The sequence below is a fragment of the Macaca fascicularis genome, chromosome 19 (assembly GCF_037993035.2).
Source record: "Macaca fascicularis isolate 582-1 chromosome 19, T2T-MFA8v1.1".
In the NCBI taxonomy this organism is placed as follows: Eukaryota; Metazoa; Chordata; class Mammalia; order Primates; family Cercopithecidae; genus Macaca; species Macaca fascicularis.
In genome coordinates this window covers 55,764,539-55,783,422 of record NC_088393.1, presented here as the reverse complement: position 1 = coordinate 55,783,422, position 18,884 = coordinate 55,764,539, and the positions used below count along the sequence as shown (strand labels likewise).

The following is an 18,884-nucleotide window of genomic DNA, read 5'->3' as shown; positions in this document are numbered from 1 at the left end:
CCCATCTAATAGTTAAGGGTGTTTGGGATGTCAGAGGGAAGCTGTAGTTACCTGTTCATGAAGTTCAGATGGGAAGAATCGGACTGAGCAGACTTGAAACCAACCCCCCAGCTCTTAGGTGGGGAGCCCGGTATTGCTCCTGATTCTACTTCATGTGGGTGGGGTGGGGAGAAGGGTGCAATCCAGGCTGACTTCCTGGAGTAGAGGGGCTTGAGGACAAAGGGGCAGGAACCCAGTGAGCCAGGGAGAGGGGCCCAAGGCTGATGTGCCAGGTAAAGGAGGGGTGAGGTGCCCAGACTTGAAGGCCAGATTCAAGGTTTGGATGGATTCCCACCAGTGACAAGGGCAGAGGTGAAGCCTGGGGAAGGCAGCTGAGATGGGGGAAGGGGCATCATAAGTTCTGGTCATAAGTGTCTGAATCCAAGTTGTGATTGGCTTAAGCACTTGGCTCCTGTAACCAAAGTCTGTGGGAGGACTTCAGGCACAGCTGGATCCAGGTGTTCTGATGGCATCTCCCTGAGTCTGTCTCCCTCTATGTCCTGTCTCAGACTGTCCCAGACTGTCTGGTTCCTGGCACAGGCTCAAGGCGCCTCCTGGCGGCTACTGTCTCCCACGTCCAGATTCTCCTTGAACTTGGGTGACGCTGCATTTGGTGGTCACACAGGATCAGGGAGTGGGAGCATTAGTGATCACACAGGACCACAGCGGTGCTCTGAGGTTGCTCCCAGCCCTGAACACCCACTCCCTGGGCAATTCTCAGCAATGGACACCCAGCCCCGGCCTCCTGGCCGACCCTCCTGGGGTACCTTCCAGCCTTGTGTGGGCAGGTGAGGGAGTAGCTCATCCACAGCCCCGATTCTCTCCCACATCCTCCCCGCCACCCCTGCTCAGTGCCCTGTGCTGGTCCCCACCCCCCCACCTTTTTCTCCTTCCCCCGGACCTCCCTGCTTTTCACTTGTCACCTTTGGTCTATGTGTAATTCCTACCCACTCCCACTGCCTCAAATGTCACACACCCACACGCTGACCACCCATCTCTCCCTGCCAGGTCCCCTGAGCTCTGGCTCCCGTGTCTGCCAGCTCAGCGACATCGCCATTCACAAGCCAAACAGGAAGCTCAGGCCAAATCCGGCCAAAGCCTAATCTGAATTTCTCTGCCCCAAAACCTACTCTCACTTGAGTTGTGTCTACCCATTAGTATGGATTTTTTTTTTCTTTTCTTTTTTGAGACCGAGTCTCGCTCTGTCCCCCAGGCTGGAGTGCAGTGGCACAATCTCGGCTCACTGCAACCTCCACCTCCCAGGTTCAAACCGATTCTCCTGCCTTAGCCTCCTGAGTAGCAGGGATTACAGGCACCCGCCACCATGCCCAGGTAATTTTTATATTTTTAGTAGAGACGGGGTTTCACCATGTTGGCCAGGCTCGTCTCAAACATAGCGCCGAAACAGAAAAAAGAATAAGGAGAAGTGCTGTCAGGTTATCCGCCCCCCTCAGGGTCCCAAAGTGCTGGGATTACAGGCGTGAGCCACCACACCCATTTTTTTGTTTTGTTTTTTAAATAGAGACAGGAGTCTGGGCGTGAGGGCTCACACCTTTAATCTTGGTACTTGGGAGGCTGAGGCAGGACTGCTTGAGTCTAGGAGTTTGAGACCAGCCTGGGCAACATGGCAAGACCCCACCTCCACAAAAAATACAAAATTAGCCTAGCATAATGGCATGCACCTGTGGTCCCAGTTACTTGGGAGGCTGAGGTGGGGGGATCACCTGAGCCCTGGGGAGGTGGAGGTTGCAGTGAACCATAATCGTGCCACTGCACTCCAGCCTGGGCAACACAGCAAGACCTGGTCTCCAAAAAAAAACAACTACTAAAACAAAACAAAACACACACACAAAATGCAATGCATGATTGTCTCTAGCGCCTGAATAGAAACCACTCCAGGTCTCTTACAGGGAACTGGGTGCTTACAAAATCATGGGAAACTGAAGCAGCAGCTCTAGGCCAAGCCCTCAGAAATGACACCCAGGACAGCACTGAACTGACCCACCAGGGGCGCTGCTGCCTACGGGGCCACTGCTGGAACCGCTGGGTTCAAGGACACCAAGCCCGGCTGCGATTCCAGGATCGCTCCTGCCGTCCACGCCTCACCAGGGTGTCTCTAATTGTTGGAACCTAATTCTCATCCAGAATCCCAGCTGTTGGGGTGTCTGGGAAATACAGGGGTTGCTTTTAGCCTCTGATGAGAAGATGGAGGGAGGTCAGCCCAGCCCACCCAGCCCATGGTTCCCACCACCATGAAGAGCGTGGGAGCACATGGAGAGGACACAGAAAAGCGGATCTAAGAAAATAAAAATCCCCCAGGCAGGGCACGGTGGCTCGCCCCTGTAATCCCAGCAGTCTGGGAGGCCGAGGCGGGTAAATCACCTGAGGTCAGGACTTTAAGACCAGCCTGGCCAACAAAGCAAAACCCAGTCTCTGGCAAAAATACAAAAAATTAGCCGGGCGTGGCGACACGTGCCTATAATCCCAGCTACTTGGGAGGCTGACGCAGGAGAATCGCTTGAACCCGGGAGGCGGAGGTTGCGGTGAGGCAAGATCGTGCCACTGCACTCCAGCCTGGGCGACAGAGCAAGAATATCTCAAAAAGAAAAACAAAGGAAAAAAACCTTTGGATTCCTTTTTTAAGTTTGCTCCATTACAGATAATTTGGGGCCTGGCTCAGTGGCTCACACCTGTAATTCCAGCACTTTGGGAGGCCAAGGTGGGTGGATCACTTGAGGTCAGGAGTTTGAGACCAGCCTGGGCAACATGGCAAAACCCTGTCTCTACTAAAAATACAAAAAGAAAAAAATTAGCCAGGCATGGTGGCATGGGCCTGTAAGTCTCAGCTATTCAGGAGGCTGAGTTCAGGGGATCACTTGAGCCCAGGAGGTTAAGGCTATAGTGAGCTGAGACAGAGCCATGTGCTCCAGCCTGGGCAACATAATAAGACCCTTTCTCAAAAAAAAAAAAAAAAAAAAAAAAATTTTAAAAAAAGGAAATGCTGGAAAAGAGAATAAGGAGTCGTCCTCTGAAATCCTCCCACTTACGAGACTTTTGGCATGGGGGTTTGTTTGATGAACGCCAGCGTGGACGGCGGCAGATCCTGTTCACTTTTTCCCACAAAGCATCCAAACACGAACGCCTTCCAGTGGCTGCAGGCACTTCCGACCCCTCTGTTAATGGCCACAGAGGTGGCGCCTGCGTGGCCAACGCCCGCCCCGTGTCCATGACCATGTTTCCTCCCATTCTCCAGAACGCTCTCAAGGACCAGCCTGTGCAGAATGCTCTTCCCCAACTTCCGGCTGTTTCTGTAGGCCACGTTCCCAAGCATGCAATGACTGCGTCAAAGGGTCAGAGCATTTGTGAGGAGCCTCTGGCACAAATTGCAAGTTTCCGCATCTTTTTAAAATCATCTTCCCCCACCCTAACATTGTTATAAAAGCAAACACCCACCTAGAGCTTACCCTGTGCCAGGGCCTCACTTTCACGTGCAGACTCACTTACTTATAATAACCCACAGCAAGATAAGCACTATCGTTATGTCTGTTTTACAGACACAACGCTGAGGCACAGACAGGTTAAGTAACCTGCACATCACACAGCCAGTATGTAACAGATTCTGAAATCAGGACACGGACTCTATCATGCTCTTCATGGGTGCGGTGGCTCACGCCTGTAATCCCAGCACTTTGGGAGGCCGAGGCGGGTGGATCACAAGGTCAGGAGATCGAGACCATCCTGGCTAACTCGGTGAAACCCCGTCTCTACTAAAAATACAAAAGTTAGCCGGGCGTGGTGGCGGGCACCTGTAGTCTCAGTTACTCGGGAGGCTGAGGCAGAAGAATGGCGTGAACCCGGGACGCAGACCTTGCAGTGAGCCAAGATTGTGCCACTGCACTCCAGCCTGGGCAACAGAGTAAGACTTCTTGGGCTCTCACCCTGTTGCCCAGGCTGGAGTGCAATGGCATGATCTCGGCTCACTGCAACCTCCGCCTCCTGGGTTTAAGCCATTCTCCTACCTCAGCCTCCTGAGTAGCTGGGATTACAGGCACCTGCCACGTCCGGGTAATTTGTGTTTTTAGCAGAGACGGGGTTTCACCATGTTGACCAGGCTCATCTCAAACTCCTGACCTCCGGTGATCCACCCGCCTCAAAAGCAGGTGCAGGGCCATGATAGACATTGCATGGCCCCAAAACCCCAATGTGCCATTTCCCTATTAGGACACTTTCAAAGAGAATTTTTCTGTGCACACCCGAATACCTCATCACCTAGATTCTACCCTTAACATTTCAGTGCTTTTGTTTTATGGGACATCTGTTCATTAATCCACCTTGTTTAACGGTTTCTTTTTTTTTTTTTTTTTTTGAGACAGAGTTTCATTCTTGTCGCCCAGGCTGGAGTGCAATGGCATGATCTTGGCTCACTGAGACCTCTGCCTCCCGGTTCAAGCAATTCTCCTGCCTCAGCCTCCTAAGTAGCTGGGATTACAGACGCCCGCCACTACGCCTGGCTGATTTTTGCTATTTTTAGTAGAGATGGGGTTTCACCATGTTGGCCAGGCTGGTCTCAAACTCCTGACCCTCAGGTGATCCGCCCACCTCCCAAAGTGCTGGGATTACAGGCGTGAGCCGCCGCACCCGGCCTGTTTTACATTTTTCAAAGGAACTGCAGACCTTAGTGAAATTCAGCTTGCAAACTGTTAACCAGAGTTCCGTATTTTATGTTTTAGTCTCGCTGTCACCCAGGCTGGAGCACAGTGGCGCCATCACACTACACTATAGCCTCCACCTCCCTCCAGCCTCAGCCTTCTGAGGAGCAGGGACTACAGGAGCACACCACCATGACTAAATAATTTTAAAGTTTTTTTTGAGACAGGGTCTCTCTGTCACCCAGGCTGAAATGCAGTGGATTTTGGCTCACTGCAACCTCAACCTCCGAAGCTCAGGTGATCATCCCACCTTGGCCTCCTGAGTAGCTGGGGCACCACCATGTCTGCTAATTTTTTCCATCTTTTGTAAAAACCAATGGGATTTTGCCATGTTGCCCAGGCTGGTCTTGAATTCCTGGGCTCAAGCAATCCACCCATCTCAACCCTCCCAAAGTGCTAGGATTACAAGTGTCACTGCACTGGCCTAAAAAATGTTTTTCTAGAGATAGAGTCTCACTATGTTGCCCAGGGTGGTCTCCAGTTCCTGGTCTCAAACAATCCTCCTGCCTGGGCCTCCCAAAATGACGGATTACAGGGGTAAGCCACTGTGTCCAGCTGAGTTCTGTACTTTCAGGCTTTTGACATAAAAGTCGGATGTGAAATGCCATTTCTGTGCAGACACACACAAACATCTTTGCTGTGGATCCTCCATTTCGCATATGGGAACAGATGCACTTCCCCAGGCAATTAAATACCAGGGACTTCCTGAGGACACTTGAGTGTCCAGGCCACTGGGTTTGTCCTTGAGTGGCTGTGACCACCCACAACCCCGGGTATCCAGGAATGTGCCCGACGCCCCGATGGCCGTCTCCAGGCATTAAGAGCTTCCTCCCCATTTCCAGCAGTTTCCTTCGGTCACCCCTGAGCACAGAGTCACTGGGTCAGAGGCCGGCCTCCTTGGCAGACGGCGTTTTTTTTTTTTCCTGAGATGGAGTTTCACTCTTGTTGCCCAGTCTGGAGTGCAGTGGCGCGATCTCAGCTCACTGCAACCTCCACCTCCCAGGTTCAAGTGATTCTCCTGCCTCAGCCTCCCCAGTAGCTGGGACCATAGGTGCATCCCACCACACCTGGCTAATTTTTGGTAGAGATAGGGTCTGGCTATGTTGCCCAGGCTGGTCTCAAACTCCTGGGCTCAAGTGATCTGCCCGCCTCAGCCTCCCAAAGTGATGGGATTACAGGAGTGAGCCACTGTGCCCGGCCCTGTTTCCTCACCTTTAAAACGGGAGTACAGCCCTCCTTGGTTGGGCTGCTGTGAGTTCAGTGAGTGAATCCACCTGCATAAACCCGATAGCAGGTGCCTGGCGGAGGTCAGCTGCCACCACTCCTACCATCGGTGTGGCGAGAGCTGCTACGTCACCCACAGCGGAAGGAACTGGGCTATTCTCCAAGTCGGAATCCAGTGGGGAAGCTTCTCCTCACCTCTGCTTCACCAGGCTCTGGCAGTGAGTTCTGCCACCTACATGTTTGTCGCCACACGGGGGGACACGCAGTCTGCACCTGGGAGCAGCTGCCCGCAGGAGGCACACAAGCCACACGCGAAGTTCACTGATTGGCTAAAAGGGACTTTTTATTGAAGGGCGGGGCTCCAGCATCCGATGGCAGCTACAACCTAGGGACAGAGAAAAGGGGCTGAGGGTGGGTAAGAGGGTGCCCCACAACCCCTGCCCACCTGACACTCCCTGACTTTCAGTTTCCCTTTGGGGACCCTCCCAACCACACTCTGGTTTCAGGGCCTCTTCTGGGCATGGCCAAGGGGTTGTGATTCAGCCACTGGCCACACTCTGGGAGGGTCCCTGGGACTCAGTGGGCACCATGGGGCGGGAGAAGGGCTCCCTTCCTTGTGGTGAAACCGGGTGGACTCACTGGATCTCACGGAACGCCCGCTTCTCCACCAGCTTCACCTTGTACTTGCGTTTGAACCTGGAGCAGGGACAATGGAGCAGTCAGTGCCCGGGGCCAATCCCAGATGCCCTCACCCCACAGCAGCCCCGGCCGCCCTTACTTGGCTCTCTCTCGAGGCTCGATCATGTTCCTCCTCTGGAAGCTCTTGAACCGGTCGCGAAGGATGTTGCCCTCGGGCTGCGGGACAGACAGGGAGGCCTCAGCAGGGCCTGGCAGAAGCCCGAGGGCCTGGGACCTCTCCTCGGGGTCCTGGCAGGGCTCAGCCCCGTGCAGTCTCCCCAGGGGAGCCTTGTGGGCACCAGGGACTCAGCCTGGCCCTCAGCTGCTGGGGCTCAGCACTGGGATGACAGCCACCAACCCACGGCCATCTCTGAGCTGGGCTTGGAGGAGTCATGGGAAGTGGGCTGGTGACAACACAGGAAAGGGGACAGCAAGGGCAAAGGCCGGGTCAGAGGGAGAAGGCACAGTCCACTCATGAGCACAGCCGGCTGGAGCCCCACGGCCGGGGCAGGCCAGGCCAGGTGTGTGGCTGACAGAGGAGCTGGGCTTCCTCAGGGGCACTGGGGAGCCACAGCAGGTTCTGAGCAGGGGAGGGACAGGGTTGGTTCTGAACTTCAGGAAGGTCCCTCTAGTCCTGAAGGCGACCAGGACTGCAACAGGGACCAGCTGGAAGGAAAGGCTTTCTTAGGGTCCCAGACTCAAACCCTACCTAGCCTGGCCCCTCACCCTGGGATCCCCCCCAGCACCCTGTGCCCTCAGCCCCTGGGCATTGGCCCCACTGGCCCAGCCCAGGGGCAGCCATGGTGTCGCCCATAGCCCCTAGGGGGCACGGGGAGCAAGGATGGTGTCATCATTGGGCACAGGGCTCTGCGGCGCCAGCGATGAGCACCTTCAGGGTCCTGAGCGAGTCTGTCAGCTCCGAGCTCAGCTGCACGTCAATGTCGGGTGCCTGGTACCTGCGGAACAGGGCGGGTGTCCAGAAATCTCACGCCTGCAGGGCCCAGGACACCCAGTCCAAAGTCCCCTCCTGGAGAAGGAGGGGCCTCTGAGAATGTGGGGTTTTGTGGGGGAAGAGGTGGTCTGCCGGTGGAGGGGCGGGCAGTTCCTGAACAAACGCAGGAAGGCGTCAGGCCCTGGGACCTGGCCCCACCTCCAGCTTCTCCCAGAACCCCCGCCCGGTTCTCACTTGAGCCGCCCCAGCCTTCGGGGCTTGTCAGCCTCAGCCTCCCGCCGCGCCTGCCGCTGCCTCCGCCGCCGCGCCAGCTCCGCCAGCCTCAGGGCCACCTGGGCCTTGATCCTGCGCAGCCGGAACAGCTCCTGGTGCCGGAGCCGGGCGGCCCGCAACGCGGCCTGCTGTACCCGCTGTGGAGACGGGGCAGGGTCAGGGTCCAGGCAAGTGCTGCCCACCCAGGGAGGCCTTCCCTCTACACAGGGAACCCCACCCGCGCAAATCTGCCTGCCCCGGAGGCCCTTCCTGACCCTGGCCCCGTCAGGTCAGCAGCGCCTCCAGTGCCTTCCCCGCAGCTGCTAGCTTCAAGCTTCAGCCCGCCACCCACCTCCCCCGGTCTGCGGTGCAGAAACCGCCCCGCACCTCAGCCGTCAAACAGAAGCGCCACGGACCCCCGTCCCACCCCAGCCCAGAGCCCCGCCTGGAAGAGGCTGGAAAATGAGTCTCAGCTGTGAGGGTCCCAAACGGCCCAAACCACACGCCACACACGGGGCTTGGGGTGGGCAGGCTGCCCACATCACCCAGGACAGCCCACTGGTGGGAGGAAGGAAGGAAGGGGGCGAGGCATCCGAAGCAGGCCCCGCCGGCCCAGGCGCTCACCAGCCTGCGCGCAGCCTTTTCCCGCCGCCGCTGCTGCTCCGTCTTCTTCTCTGTGGCGGCCAGGCGGGCGGGCGTGGGACAGACCTGGACATCCCCAGCCTCCGGCCCCTCGCCCTGGCCTGGCTCCCCCTCGCCATCCGACTCCTCCAGCAGCCCCTCGCACAGCTCCTGGAACGTGGACTCCTGGGGAGGTGGGAAGCAGAGAGCAGTGTCAGGGGTAGGTAGCAGGCCCCGGGAGGAGAGGGAGGGGCAGGTGCGGGGCTCACCTGGGTGGCGGCCTGCTCCGTGGCGGGCAGGGCCAGCTGCCGCTCCAGCTTCTCCGCCTCCTTCTGCCGCTGCAACTCCACCTCGTGGGCGGCTGAGAGTAGGGTCTGCGAGGGGCGGGAGTGAGGACCGGTCCCTGAACCTCTCCTGGGACACTGAGACTAGACCCTCTTACCTCCCATCTGTCCCTCACCCAGTGCCCACGGATCTCACCCCAGCCCAGGCTTTCCTCCCCACGCCGCGTCTACCAGCACACCCCACCCTGCACAGAGCCAGAGCAGGTACAATCTAAAAGCGAATGTCTGATCTCCACCCCCCTCCCACATCAGGTCCAGGAACAGATGGCAGTGAGCGGCACCCTCGTCCTTTCTTTTTTTTTTTTTTTTTTTTTTTTTTTTTTTTTTTTTTTTTTGAGACGGAGTCTCACTCTGTCGCCCGGGCTGGAGTGCAGTGGCCGGATCTCAGCTCACTGCAAGCTCCGCCTCCCGGGTTTACGTCATTCTCCTGCCTCAGCCTCCCGAGTAGCTGGGACTATAGGCGCCCGCCACCTCACCCGGCTAGTTTTTTGTATTTTTTTAGTAGAGACGGAGTTTCACTGTGTTAGCCAGGATGGTCTCGATCTCCTGGCCTCGTGATCCGCCCGTCTCGGCCGGCCTCCCAAAGTGCTGGGATTACAGGCTTGAGCCACCGCGCCCGGCCTACCCTCGTCCTTTCAAACGTGAGCACACTGTTGCTTTTTCCGCAGACGCTTTTCTCTACCAGACGAGGAAGCTGCCTCTGTTCCGGGCTATCTCCTTATGAAGCTGAAAACGATTAGGGCAAGCATCCTGCCTCTACCGCGAACGTCTCAGCGTCTCCCCAGTCACGGGATCCCAGGAGAACGGGCGTTCCTCGAGGGAGGGTTGCGGTGGTTGAGAGTCTCGCTCTGTTACACAGGCTGGAGTGCCGTGGTGCCATCATAGCTTACTGCAGCCTGGACCTCCTGGGCGCAAGCAATCCTCCCACCTCAGCCTCCCAAGTAGGTGGGACCACAGGCATACGCTGCCACGCCCTGCTCATTTTCTGTATTTAGTGGAGACGGGGTTTCACCATGTTGGTCAGGCTGGTCTCGAACTCCTGACCTCAAATGATCTGCCGGCCTCAGCCTCCCAGAGTGCTGGGATTACAGGTATCTGGCCAAGCGAGGGGTTTTCGCACCCTTTGTCCGCAGTATCTGTGCCCAACAGATGCCGGCTAAACGCACAGTGGCTCCAGCCAGACTTCCCCATCGCTGAGCTAGCCTCGCCCGTGAGTAACTGCCACTTGGCTGCCAGTGTGCCACCGAGTCACCACAGCCTTTTGCATCTCTGTCCCACAGGCTTCCTGGAAGGCGCCATGGTCTCACCTCACCTCTGTACCTTTTGTTCCCGCCACCTGGAAAACTCACTCCCCTCCTCCCATTGCAAACCCCTCCCTCAGCCTCTGCCTCTGCCTCGGCTCAGGCGTCCCCTCCTCCAGGGAGCCCTTCCTGACCCCCCAGGCTGGGCCAGGTGCCCCGTCTGGGCTCCCCGCCCCAACCACTCTGCTCATCATTACCCAGGAACAGGTCTCCTACACTGGGCCATGAGCCCCGTGAGGACAGGTCCAGGGCTGTCTGGGTCACTCTGGAGTTCCCAGCACCACCCAGCACAGGGAGGCAGCCAGTGAAGCCCTGACCGAGAGGCAGAGCCCGCTGAGGAGGGAGGCCTGGTCGGGGTGGTGTACCTGGTGGTCTTCAAACGACGGGTTGTAGGAAGCTCCGGCAGGCGCCACCTCCACGGCCGGGGCCTGGGACGGCTTGGTGTGCAGGCGTGGTGGCCGCTGTGGAGAAAAGGCCGAGGCAGGGTAAGGCCGTGTGAGGTCGGAAGGTCCCCCAGGCTTGTGTGTTGAAACTTAACTGCAATGTGGTAATGTCACCAGACAAGGGCCTTTGGGGGGTGATTCGGTCAGGAGGGCCCCGCCTTAGAAGCAAGCCTGGGCGACCTGGGCGCACGGCCCACTTCCAGGCTTTCTTCATCCCTCCCCATCTGCTCTCCACCCCACAAAGGCCCTGTCAGTCGCCAGCAGAAGCCTGGAGTCACCTGAATGCCCCTCAAGCTCTTCCCACACCCAACCGCTGGCAAGGCCTGGAGCATCTGCCCCAGGACTGTGTCCCGGGTCACCCGCAGCCCCAGCCCAGCTGGCTCAGGGCTCCACTCTCATGCCCTTGACTCCCGGTGTCTCACTCTACACCTGCCCCACCACAGCGTGACCTCCCCAGAGTGGCCACCTGGGTCCCACCCCTCCCCTCCACAAAACCCTCTGGCGGTGCCCCACACATCTGCCCCGCTCAGAATCATCCCCCAAGCCTGGCCTGTACTCCCTCTGGGACCACCCCCGCCTCCTGAACACACTCGGTCCCCCCTCAAAGCCTCTGTCATCAGCCTGGCAGCTCTTCCCTGGGGCCTCTGCATGGCCTGCCCCTCGCCCTTCCAGGTCTCTCACTACGCTGCTATTGTATGTTCTTTCCGGCAAGGGCTTCTCTGGCTCAGCCCCGGAGATTGTAAGCACCTGGGTTCTAACACTCGGGGTCCAGCAGCTCAAGAAGGAGGAGGCTGCAAATCCAAACTCAAACCCATGACACTTCTGCCACTTGCCAGCACTGGCTCCACCTTCTCATGCGTTACCTCTTTAAATTCTCCCCACCAGCCCATGATCTAAGTACAATTTCATCTATATTTTATTATTATTATTTTTTTGAGATGGAGTTTCGCTCTTGTTGCCCAGGCTGGAGTGCAGTGGCATGATCTCAGCTCACTGCAACCTCCACCTCCCCGGTTCAAGCGATTCTCCTGTCTCAGCCTTCCTAGTAGCTGGGACTACAGGTACATGCCACCACGCCCAGCTAATTTTAAAAATATTTTTAGTGGCTGGGCACAGTGGCTCACGCCTGTAATCCCAGCACTTTGGGAGGCCAAGGCGGGCGGATCACGAGGTCAGGAGATCGAGACCATCCTGGCTAACCCGGTGAAACCTCGTCTCTACTAAAAATACAAAAAATTAGCCAGGAGAGGTGGCGGGCGCCTATAGTCCCAGCTACTCGGGAGGCTGAGGCGGGAGAATGGCGTGAACCCGGGAGGCGGAGCTTGCAGTGAGCTGAGATTGCGCCACTGCACTCCAGCCTGGGCGACAGAGCGAGACTCCATCACAAAAATAATAATAATAATAATAATAATTTTTAGTAAAGATAGGGTTTCACCATGTTGGTCAGGCTGGTCTCGAACTCCTGACCTCAGGTGATCCACCTGCCTTGGCCTCCCAAAGTGCTGGGATTACAGGTGTGAGCCAGTGTGCCGGGCCCTCATCTGCATTTTAGAGGAAGACACAAGTCAGAGAAAGGTTAGCCCACCTTCCCAGGATCAGTCAGCACTGGAACCGGGACAGGAATCCCAGCCACCTGGCTCCAGCAGAGTTCTCAACCACTGGGATAGAAGGGTTCCGAGACTGAGACTCTGCTGCAGGAACACAGAGCAGCTCCTGGCCCTCCTCACCCTCCCATCACCCAGGACGCCCTTCCCACACGTCTCACCTTCACTCCTTTCTTCTTGGTCTGCTCCAGAAAAAACTCATCCTGGCCAATCAACGGCCTGTCCAGGGGGTCTGTGGATACAGCGAGGGGAGCTGCTGGGACAGTCCCAGCACGGAAGAGGCACCAAAGGGCTCCCCTCAATCCCTCCCCATTTCAAAAAGGTGACCCTGAAGCTCAGGCAAGGGAAGGACTGATTCTAGACCCCAAGGGGCCTCGATCACCCGGACAAAAGTGCGTCTGGACGGGTTCAGAAAGTGGAGGAGACCAAAGCTGAAAGCAGGAGCGCCACAACTCAGGAAAGGAAAAGTACGAGTAGGAAACAGCCGTCCCTTCAGGACGCGTGACTCTGCTGGGAGGTCACCAAAGCACAGGGCACTCCCTTTCGCACTGTACTCTCGTGCAGTGCACAACACGCACAACTGCACATGGCAGTCCTGTCCCCATCTGCAGGTGACAGCAGGGTCACTCACTGTCTGAGGCCCAGAGATCGTAGAAAGGCCGCTCCACAGTGTCCTGGGGCCCGAGCTTGGTCCTGGCTGCGGGAGGGTTGAGGAGCCGGGCCTGGGCCCTGCGCACCTCCCGGGGCAGCTCGCCCTGCTTGGCCAGCTTCTCCCATAGTTGCTCCTTCCGCCTGAGCTTCTTGGCGTTGGGAACCTGGTGGGCAAGGACGCTGGTCGGGGAGAGGTGGCACAAGTGCAGCAGGTGAGGTGGCGGCCTGAACAGCAGCCAGGCCTCCTCCCTGTCAGGCTTCCTCCACCATTAAGGCAGCTCCAGCACCCCCTCTCCAAAAGGCGGCGCTCCGCCTCCTCTTCAGAGAACCCCTCTCCCCACATCTGTCTCCGGCCTAGGCCTCCCCTCCCCTCTGAGCCCCAGACTCAGTGAATCGACAGCCCTGTCCTGGACATCCCCCAGGCACCTCACACCACCATGTCAAAACCAACCTCAGCATCACCCGAAATCCCGCTCCTCCTCCACGTCCCCATCTCAGGGGAAGGCCAGCTGTCCACCCTCTCACCCACTCACGCCCCAAGACCCACCCGATGTGCCTCCTGAACACGCCTCCCGCTCAGCCCCTCCTCTCCAACCCCAAAGCCCCAAGCCGGGTCCAGGCCCCTCCTCACTGCCTCGGCCCAGCACCAGGGCACCCAGACTCCCTCCCTCCAATCTGCACTCCAAAGCCCAAACCTGACCCTGTGCCTGCCCTACCCTCCAAATGACCCTCGCCTACCATCCCCCAAGCCCGGAAGCCCTTCAGGAGCAGAGTCTGGCGGGAAAGAAGGGCCCAGGGATGCTGGGACACTCACTCTTTGGGGGCAGGGACTTTGGATGTGTTCTCGAGGATGAGGTCAACCCGAAGGGGTTTCTTGAGAAGCAGTGACTTCTTCTGGACTTTGGTTCTCTTCTTAGTCAGCCCTAAGAATGGGAAAGAGAACGAGTTGAGGCCTTGGGCCTACCCACGGCAAAGACCACCCACCCCCTTCAGCTCCATGGCAGCCACCAGACCTGAATCCAAGTCACCCCAGGAGACCTGGAGGTCCCCAGGCTCCCACCTGGAGGCAGAGGCCCCTCAGGGTGAGGCCCAAGGTGCCCAAGCCCTGACCTTCCACACCAAGTGCTAGGCCAGCAGGAGGCAGGCCCCATGCTGGGGACATGAAGAGTCACACCCACAGCCACATAGGAGAGTCTCCCAGACAGAGAGGGAAGGGGGACCAGGCATGGTGGCTCACACCTGTAATCCCCACACTCTGGGAGGCTGAGGTGGGAGGATCGCTTGAGCCCAGGAGTTGGAGGCCAGCCTGAGCAACATAGCGAGATCTCATCTCGGGGGGGAAAAAAAAAAAGGAAGAAAGCAAGTGATCAGTTGTCACCAAAGCCCAGGGAGGGCCACAGAACTGGACTTGGGACCCAGGACGGCCACTTCTCAGCATAACTTCTAGGTCGCTGGTTTTTACTGCCTTTTTCCTCCACAAAGGTACCTGCGGTTTTTACTTCAAAAGCCTAACGGTTAAAAGCAGTAACTCTACAGCAAAATGCCCTAGAATGGAATTACGCCCTGGCATGGACTGTGGGACCTCACATAAGAGGCGTAGCTCCTCCGTGTCCCCAAAATGAGGATGTCGATGCCTCCCTCACAGGGCTGCTGTGAAGACGAAATCATTGAAGACCCACGAAGCACAGGGGCTGACCTGCGACTGCTCACAACCACTATTATCTTTGTCCACGTTTTCTCACTGAAGTGGACCCAAAAACTGCCTCCCTTCCGCCCCGCAAAGCGGCTTCCCACTCGCCAGAGCACGCCGATAACTACTTCCCCATCTGTTCATTACAGGGCAGGTCACTGACTTGCCCTTTATGCTCATACACCAGATCGACTCACTTCACTCAAGGCTGACTTCTCTAGTAACACCCCACTTTCTTTTTTTTTTTTTTTTTGAGACAGTCTTGTTGCCCAGGCTGGAGTGCAATGGCGTGATCTCAGCTCACTGCAACCTCTGCCTCCGAGGTTCAAGCGATTCTCCTGCCTCAGCCTCCCGAGTAGCTGGGATTACAGGCATGCCACCGCGCCTGGCTAATTTTGTATTTTTAGTAGAGACGGGGTTTCTGCATGTTGGTCAGGCTGGTCTCGAACTCCTGACCTCAGGTGATCCGCCCGCCTCAGCCTCCCAAAGTGCTGGGATTCCAGGCGTGAGCCACATGCCCGGTCAAGCCTGCCTAATTTCTGTATTTTTAGTAGAGATAGGGCTTCACCATGTCAGCTAGGCTGGTCTCAAACTCCTGACCTCAGGTGATCTGCCCGCGTCAGCCTCCCAAAGTGCTGGGATTACAGGCATGAGCCACTGCGCCCGGCCTGAGACAGAGTCTTGCTCTGTCACCCAGGCTGGAGTGCAGTGGTATAATCTTGGCTCACCACAACCTCCACCTCCTGGGTCCAAGCACTTCTCAGTAGCTGGGATTACATGCGTGTACAATGACGTCCGGCTGATTTTTGTATTTTCAGTGGAGACGGGGTTTCGCCATGCCGCCCAGGCTGGTCTCCAACTCCTGACCTCAAGTGATCCGCCCCACCTCAGCCTCCCAAAGTGTTGGGCTTACAGGCATAGGCCACTGTGCCCAGACTCTAATAACCACTTTTTACCTGCCTATTGGAAGTCTCTCGTACCTCAAGGCAGCTCCTTCCACTCTATCTGGTCACTGAACCAGGTCCTCTCGTTTTCATTAAAACAGACCCTTTGGCTGATCTCACACAAGCTCACTCTTTTGCTCATTAAAGCCATCAGCCTTTCCATCAAAGCAGACACCTTCACTTGCTTCCAGGCCCTTCATTAGAGCAGATCATCTGTTCTTAGTCTGTTTTTCTACATATTGAAGTAAACACTGTTACTCATCAGAACAATCCCTCCCTCATTCCTCATCTTGTTTCAGCAGATCCCCACCCTGCATTCTGGCAACATAAGGCAAGCAAGTTAAGACTAGTGTGTTACCTGTTCACTAAATCAGGTCCTCTCGTTCCTATTAAAGCTCATCTTGGCCGGGTGTGGTGGTTCACGCCTATAATCCCAGCACTTTGGGAGGCCAAGGTGGGTGGATCACCTGAGGTCAGCAGTTTGAGACCAGCCTAGCTGACATGGTGAAGCCCTATCTCCACTAAAAATACAGAAATTAGCCAGGCTTGACCGGGCATGTGGCTCACGCCTGGAATCCCAGCACTTTGGGAGTCTGAGGCGGGCGGATCACCTGAGGTCAGGAGTTCGAGACCAGCCTGACCAACATGCAGAAACCCCGTCTCTACTAAAAATACAAAATTAGCCAGGCGCGGTGGCATGCCTGTAATCCCAGCTACTCGGGAGGCTGAGGCAGGAGAATCGCTTGAACCTCGGAGGCAGAGGTTGCAGTGAGCTGAGATCACGCCATTACACTCTAGCCTGGGCTCAAAACTCCATCTCAAAAAAGAGCCGGGCTTGATGGTGCAGCTTATAGTCCCAGCTACTTGGGAGGCTGAGGCAGGAGAATCACTTGAACTGAGATCACACCACTGCACTCCAGACTGGGCAATAGAGCAAAACTGTCTCAAAAAAATAATAGTAATAATAAATCAGTCTTGCTTTAGTTAACAAGATGAGAGTCTTGTTCTGTTTATTTTTGAGAGAGTCTTGTTCTGTCGCCCAGGCTGGAGTTCAGTGGCACGATCTCGGCTCACTGCAACCTCCACCTCCCACGTTCAAGTGATTCTCCTGCCTCAGCCTCCCAAGTAGCTGGGATTACAGGCGCCCGCCACCATACCTGGCTCATTTTTGTATTTTTAGCAGAGACGAGGTTTCACCATATTGGCCAGGCTGGTCTCGAACTCCTGACCTCAAGTGATCCAGCTGCCTGAGCCTCCCAAAGTGCTGGGAATACAGGCCTGAGCCACCGCGACCAGCAGGACTGATTTGTGTAAGCAGGTCCTTGACTTACTTTTCTGCAAGCTAAAAAGAGATCGTTTAATGTGTTTCTAACCTATTGATCAAGGCAGACTCCCAGCAGCTTATCTGTGCATGGAGATCACTGACACCTCAAAAGAAAAACCCACCTTCTCTAAGTTAGTCTCCAGCTTGCTTTCTGCCCATTTGAGGTCCCCTTGTTTATACTAAGGTTGACCCATTTCCGCAGATATTTGCCTCCCAAGCCACAAAATTAACATAGATCTCAGAGGCTGCAATAAGCTGGCTAACAACGAATAACGGCCATTCCCCACCACATAAGCCTCTCCTCACCTTTTTCCTTGGAGCCAGTGTCCACGAAGAAAAGTTTTTCATTTGGAGCCTCTGACAACAAGCCACTGGGGGACAGAAATGCAGAACATCAGCCAGAGATGTTGGAGGAGAAAGAGATTTAACCTGGTAGCCCCAGCCTTCCTCTTCTTAGTCAAGTCCCACCACGGGACTTGGCCTCTTCCGGGCTAAGGCCTCACCCTGCAGTTTACAGAACTTAATATTTGGGAAGGACTGCCGGGCACGGAGGCTCATGCCTGTAATCCCAGCACTTTGGGAGGCCCAGGAGGGTGGATCACCTGAGGTCAGGAGTTCAAGACCAGCCTGGCCAACATGGTGAAACCCTGTCTCTACTAAAAATACAAAAATTAGGCTGGGTGCGATGGCTCACACCTGTAATCTTAGCACTTTAGGAGGCCGGGACAGGTGGATTACCTAATGTCAGGAGTTCAAGACCAGCCTGGCCAACATGGCGAAACCCTGTCTCTACTTAAAATACAAAAATTAGCCAGACGTGGTGGTGTATGCCTGTAATCCCAGCTACTTGGGAGGCTGAAGCAGGAGAATCACTTGAACCCTGGAGGCAGAGGTTGCAATGAGCCGAGATCGTGCCATTGCACTCCAGGCTGGACTACAGCGAGAAGCGAGAGACTCTGTCTCAAAAAAAAAAAAAAAGAAGAAGAAGAAAGAAAACAGCCGGGCGTGGTGGCGCCCGCCTGTAATCCCAGCTACTCAGGAGGCTGAGGCAGGAGAATCGCTTGAGCCTGGGAGGCGGAGGTTGCGGTGAGCTGAGATAGCGCCACCGCACTCCAGCCTGGGTGATAGAGCGAGACTCCGTCTCAGAAACATATATATATACACACACACACACACATATATAGCAAGGAGCAAGCTAAGGTGGAGGCATGGAATATATTTATGCTAAAAATTATTCATTGTTTACCCAAAATCCAAATTTAAGCGTCCTGTATATTTATCTGCTAAACCTGGTAACTCTATCAAGCTCTCCAGCTTCCCATGCTGGGTCCCCTGACCATGCTCTCCATTTCCTCGGCGGTCCCCGAGACAGCTGCCCCCCCAACCCCCGCCACCGACCCACCCACGCAAACACGACTGGCCTAGCACCTGGGCGCAGGAACCGTCCCAGTTCCCGGAAGTCCCGCCCCCCGTACCCGCTCGTGCGCTCCTGTAGCCGCACGTCTTCCAGGAACTGGTCAACCTCCAACCCCAGCGGCTCCTGAGCTAGCCGCCGCCAGCCCCGCTTCTTATTTCTTGGGCCTCGCCGCCGCCGCCTCAGCGCTGGGTCCACCGAAGTAGGCCGCAGCCCCAGGAAACCAGAATCGGCATCACTTTTCGAGCTGTGCTTCCCACCACCTCCACGGCCTCCTGCCGCCATCTTGTCAAAGAAAGAATTCAGCCGGTGGCGTCCCAAAAAGCCCCTTTGCAGCATGCGCGCGCAGATTTCCCGCCCTCTTCCGTGACGTACTTCCTGTGGCAGCCATATTTGTAAAGTGACTGGAGTTGCCAGGAGGCTGTCATCTTGGTAAATGATAAATGGCTACCCCTTCCTCCATTCTTTACAGCGGGATCTGAAGACTCCTAACGGCGGCGGGTGGTAGAAGAGAGATGGGAAGGTTGCAGTTTCTTGGCTCTCGCCCTTAACCGAACACCTGGCCGCCTGGGGTCTTCGCTCAAACTGATTTTTTTCTTTAATAGACAAGGTCTCACTTTGTTGCCCCCAGGCTGGAGTGCAGTGGAAGGGTAATAGCTCACTGAAGCCTCCAACTCCTAAACTCAGAGATCCT

At 56.2% G+C, this 18,884-nt stretch overlaps 1 protein-coding gene and 1 non-coding gene across 3 annotated transcripts; both read right to left on the bottom strand.

The window, feature by feature from the left end:
• Positions 1-6,297: 6,297 nt before the first annotated feature.
• NOP53 (NOP53 ribosome biogenesis factor) lies at positions 6,298-18,489 on the bottom strand. Of its 2 annotated transcripts, none has more exons than XR_012427777.1 (13): positions 18,252-18,489; positions 17,083-17,147; positions 13,633-13,741; positions 12,799-12,998; positions 12,329-12,399; positions 10,486-10,581; positions 8,745-9,804; positions 8,479-8,661; positions 7,837-8,012; positions 7,540-7,606; positions 6,751-6,827; positions 6,612-6,668; positions 6,298-6,357 (listed from the first exon to the last, which is right to left on the bottom strand). XR_012427777.1 is itself a non-coding variant. In XM_005589714.4 (13 exons), exons 1-13 carry the CDS (start codon positions 18,473-18,475, stop codon positions 6,351-6,353), a joined length of 1,437 nt encoding a protein of 478 aa, XP_005589771.4. In that variant the 5' UTR covers positions 18,476-18,489; the 3' UTR covers positions 6,298-6,350. The 2 variants fall into 2 exon arrangements, 1 of the variants encoding a protein (XP_005589771.4); XM_005589714.4 differs by having other exon boundaries at positions 8,745-8,849.
• Positions 7,401-7,510, bottom strand: LOC123570431 (small nucleolar RNA SNORD23). The gene has a single exon (XR_006694610.2). It is a non-coding gene; the product is annotated as a small nucleolar RNA SNORD23 (small nucleolar RNA).
• Positions 18,490-18,884: the final 395 nt, after the last annotated feature.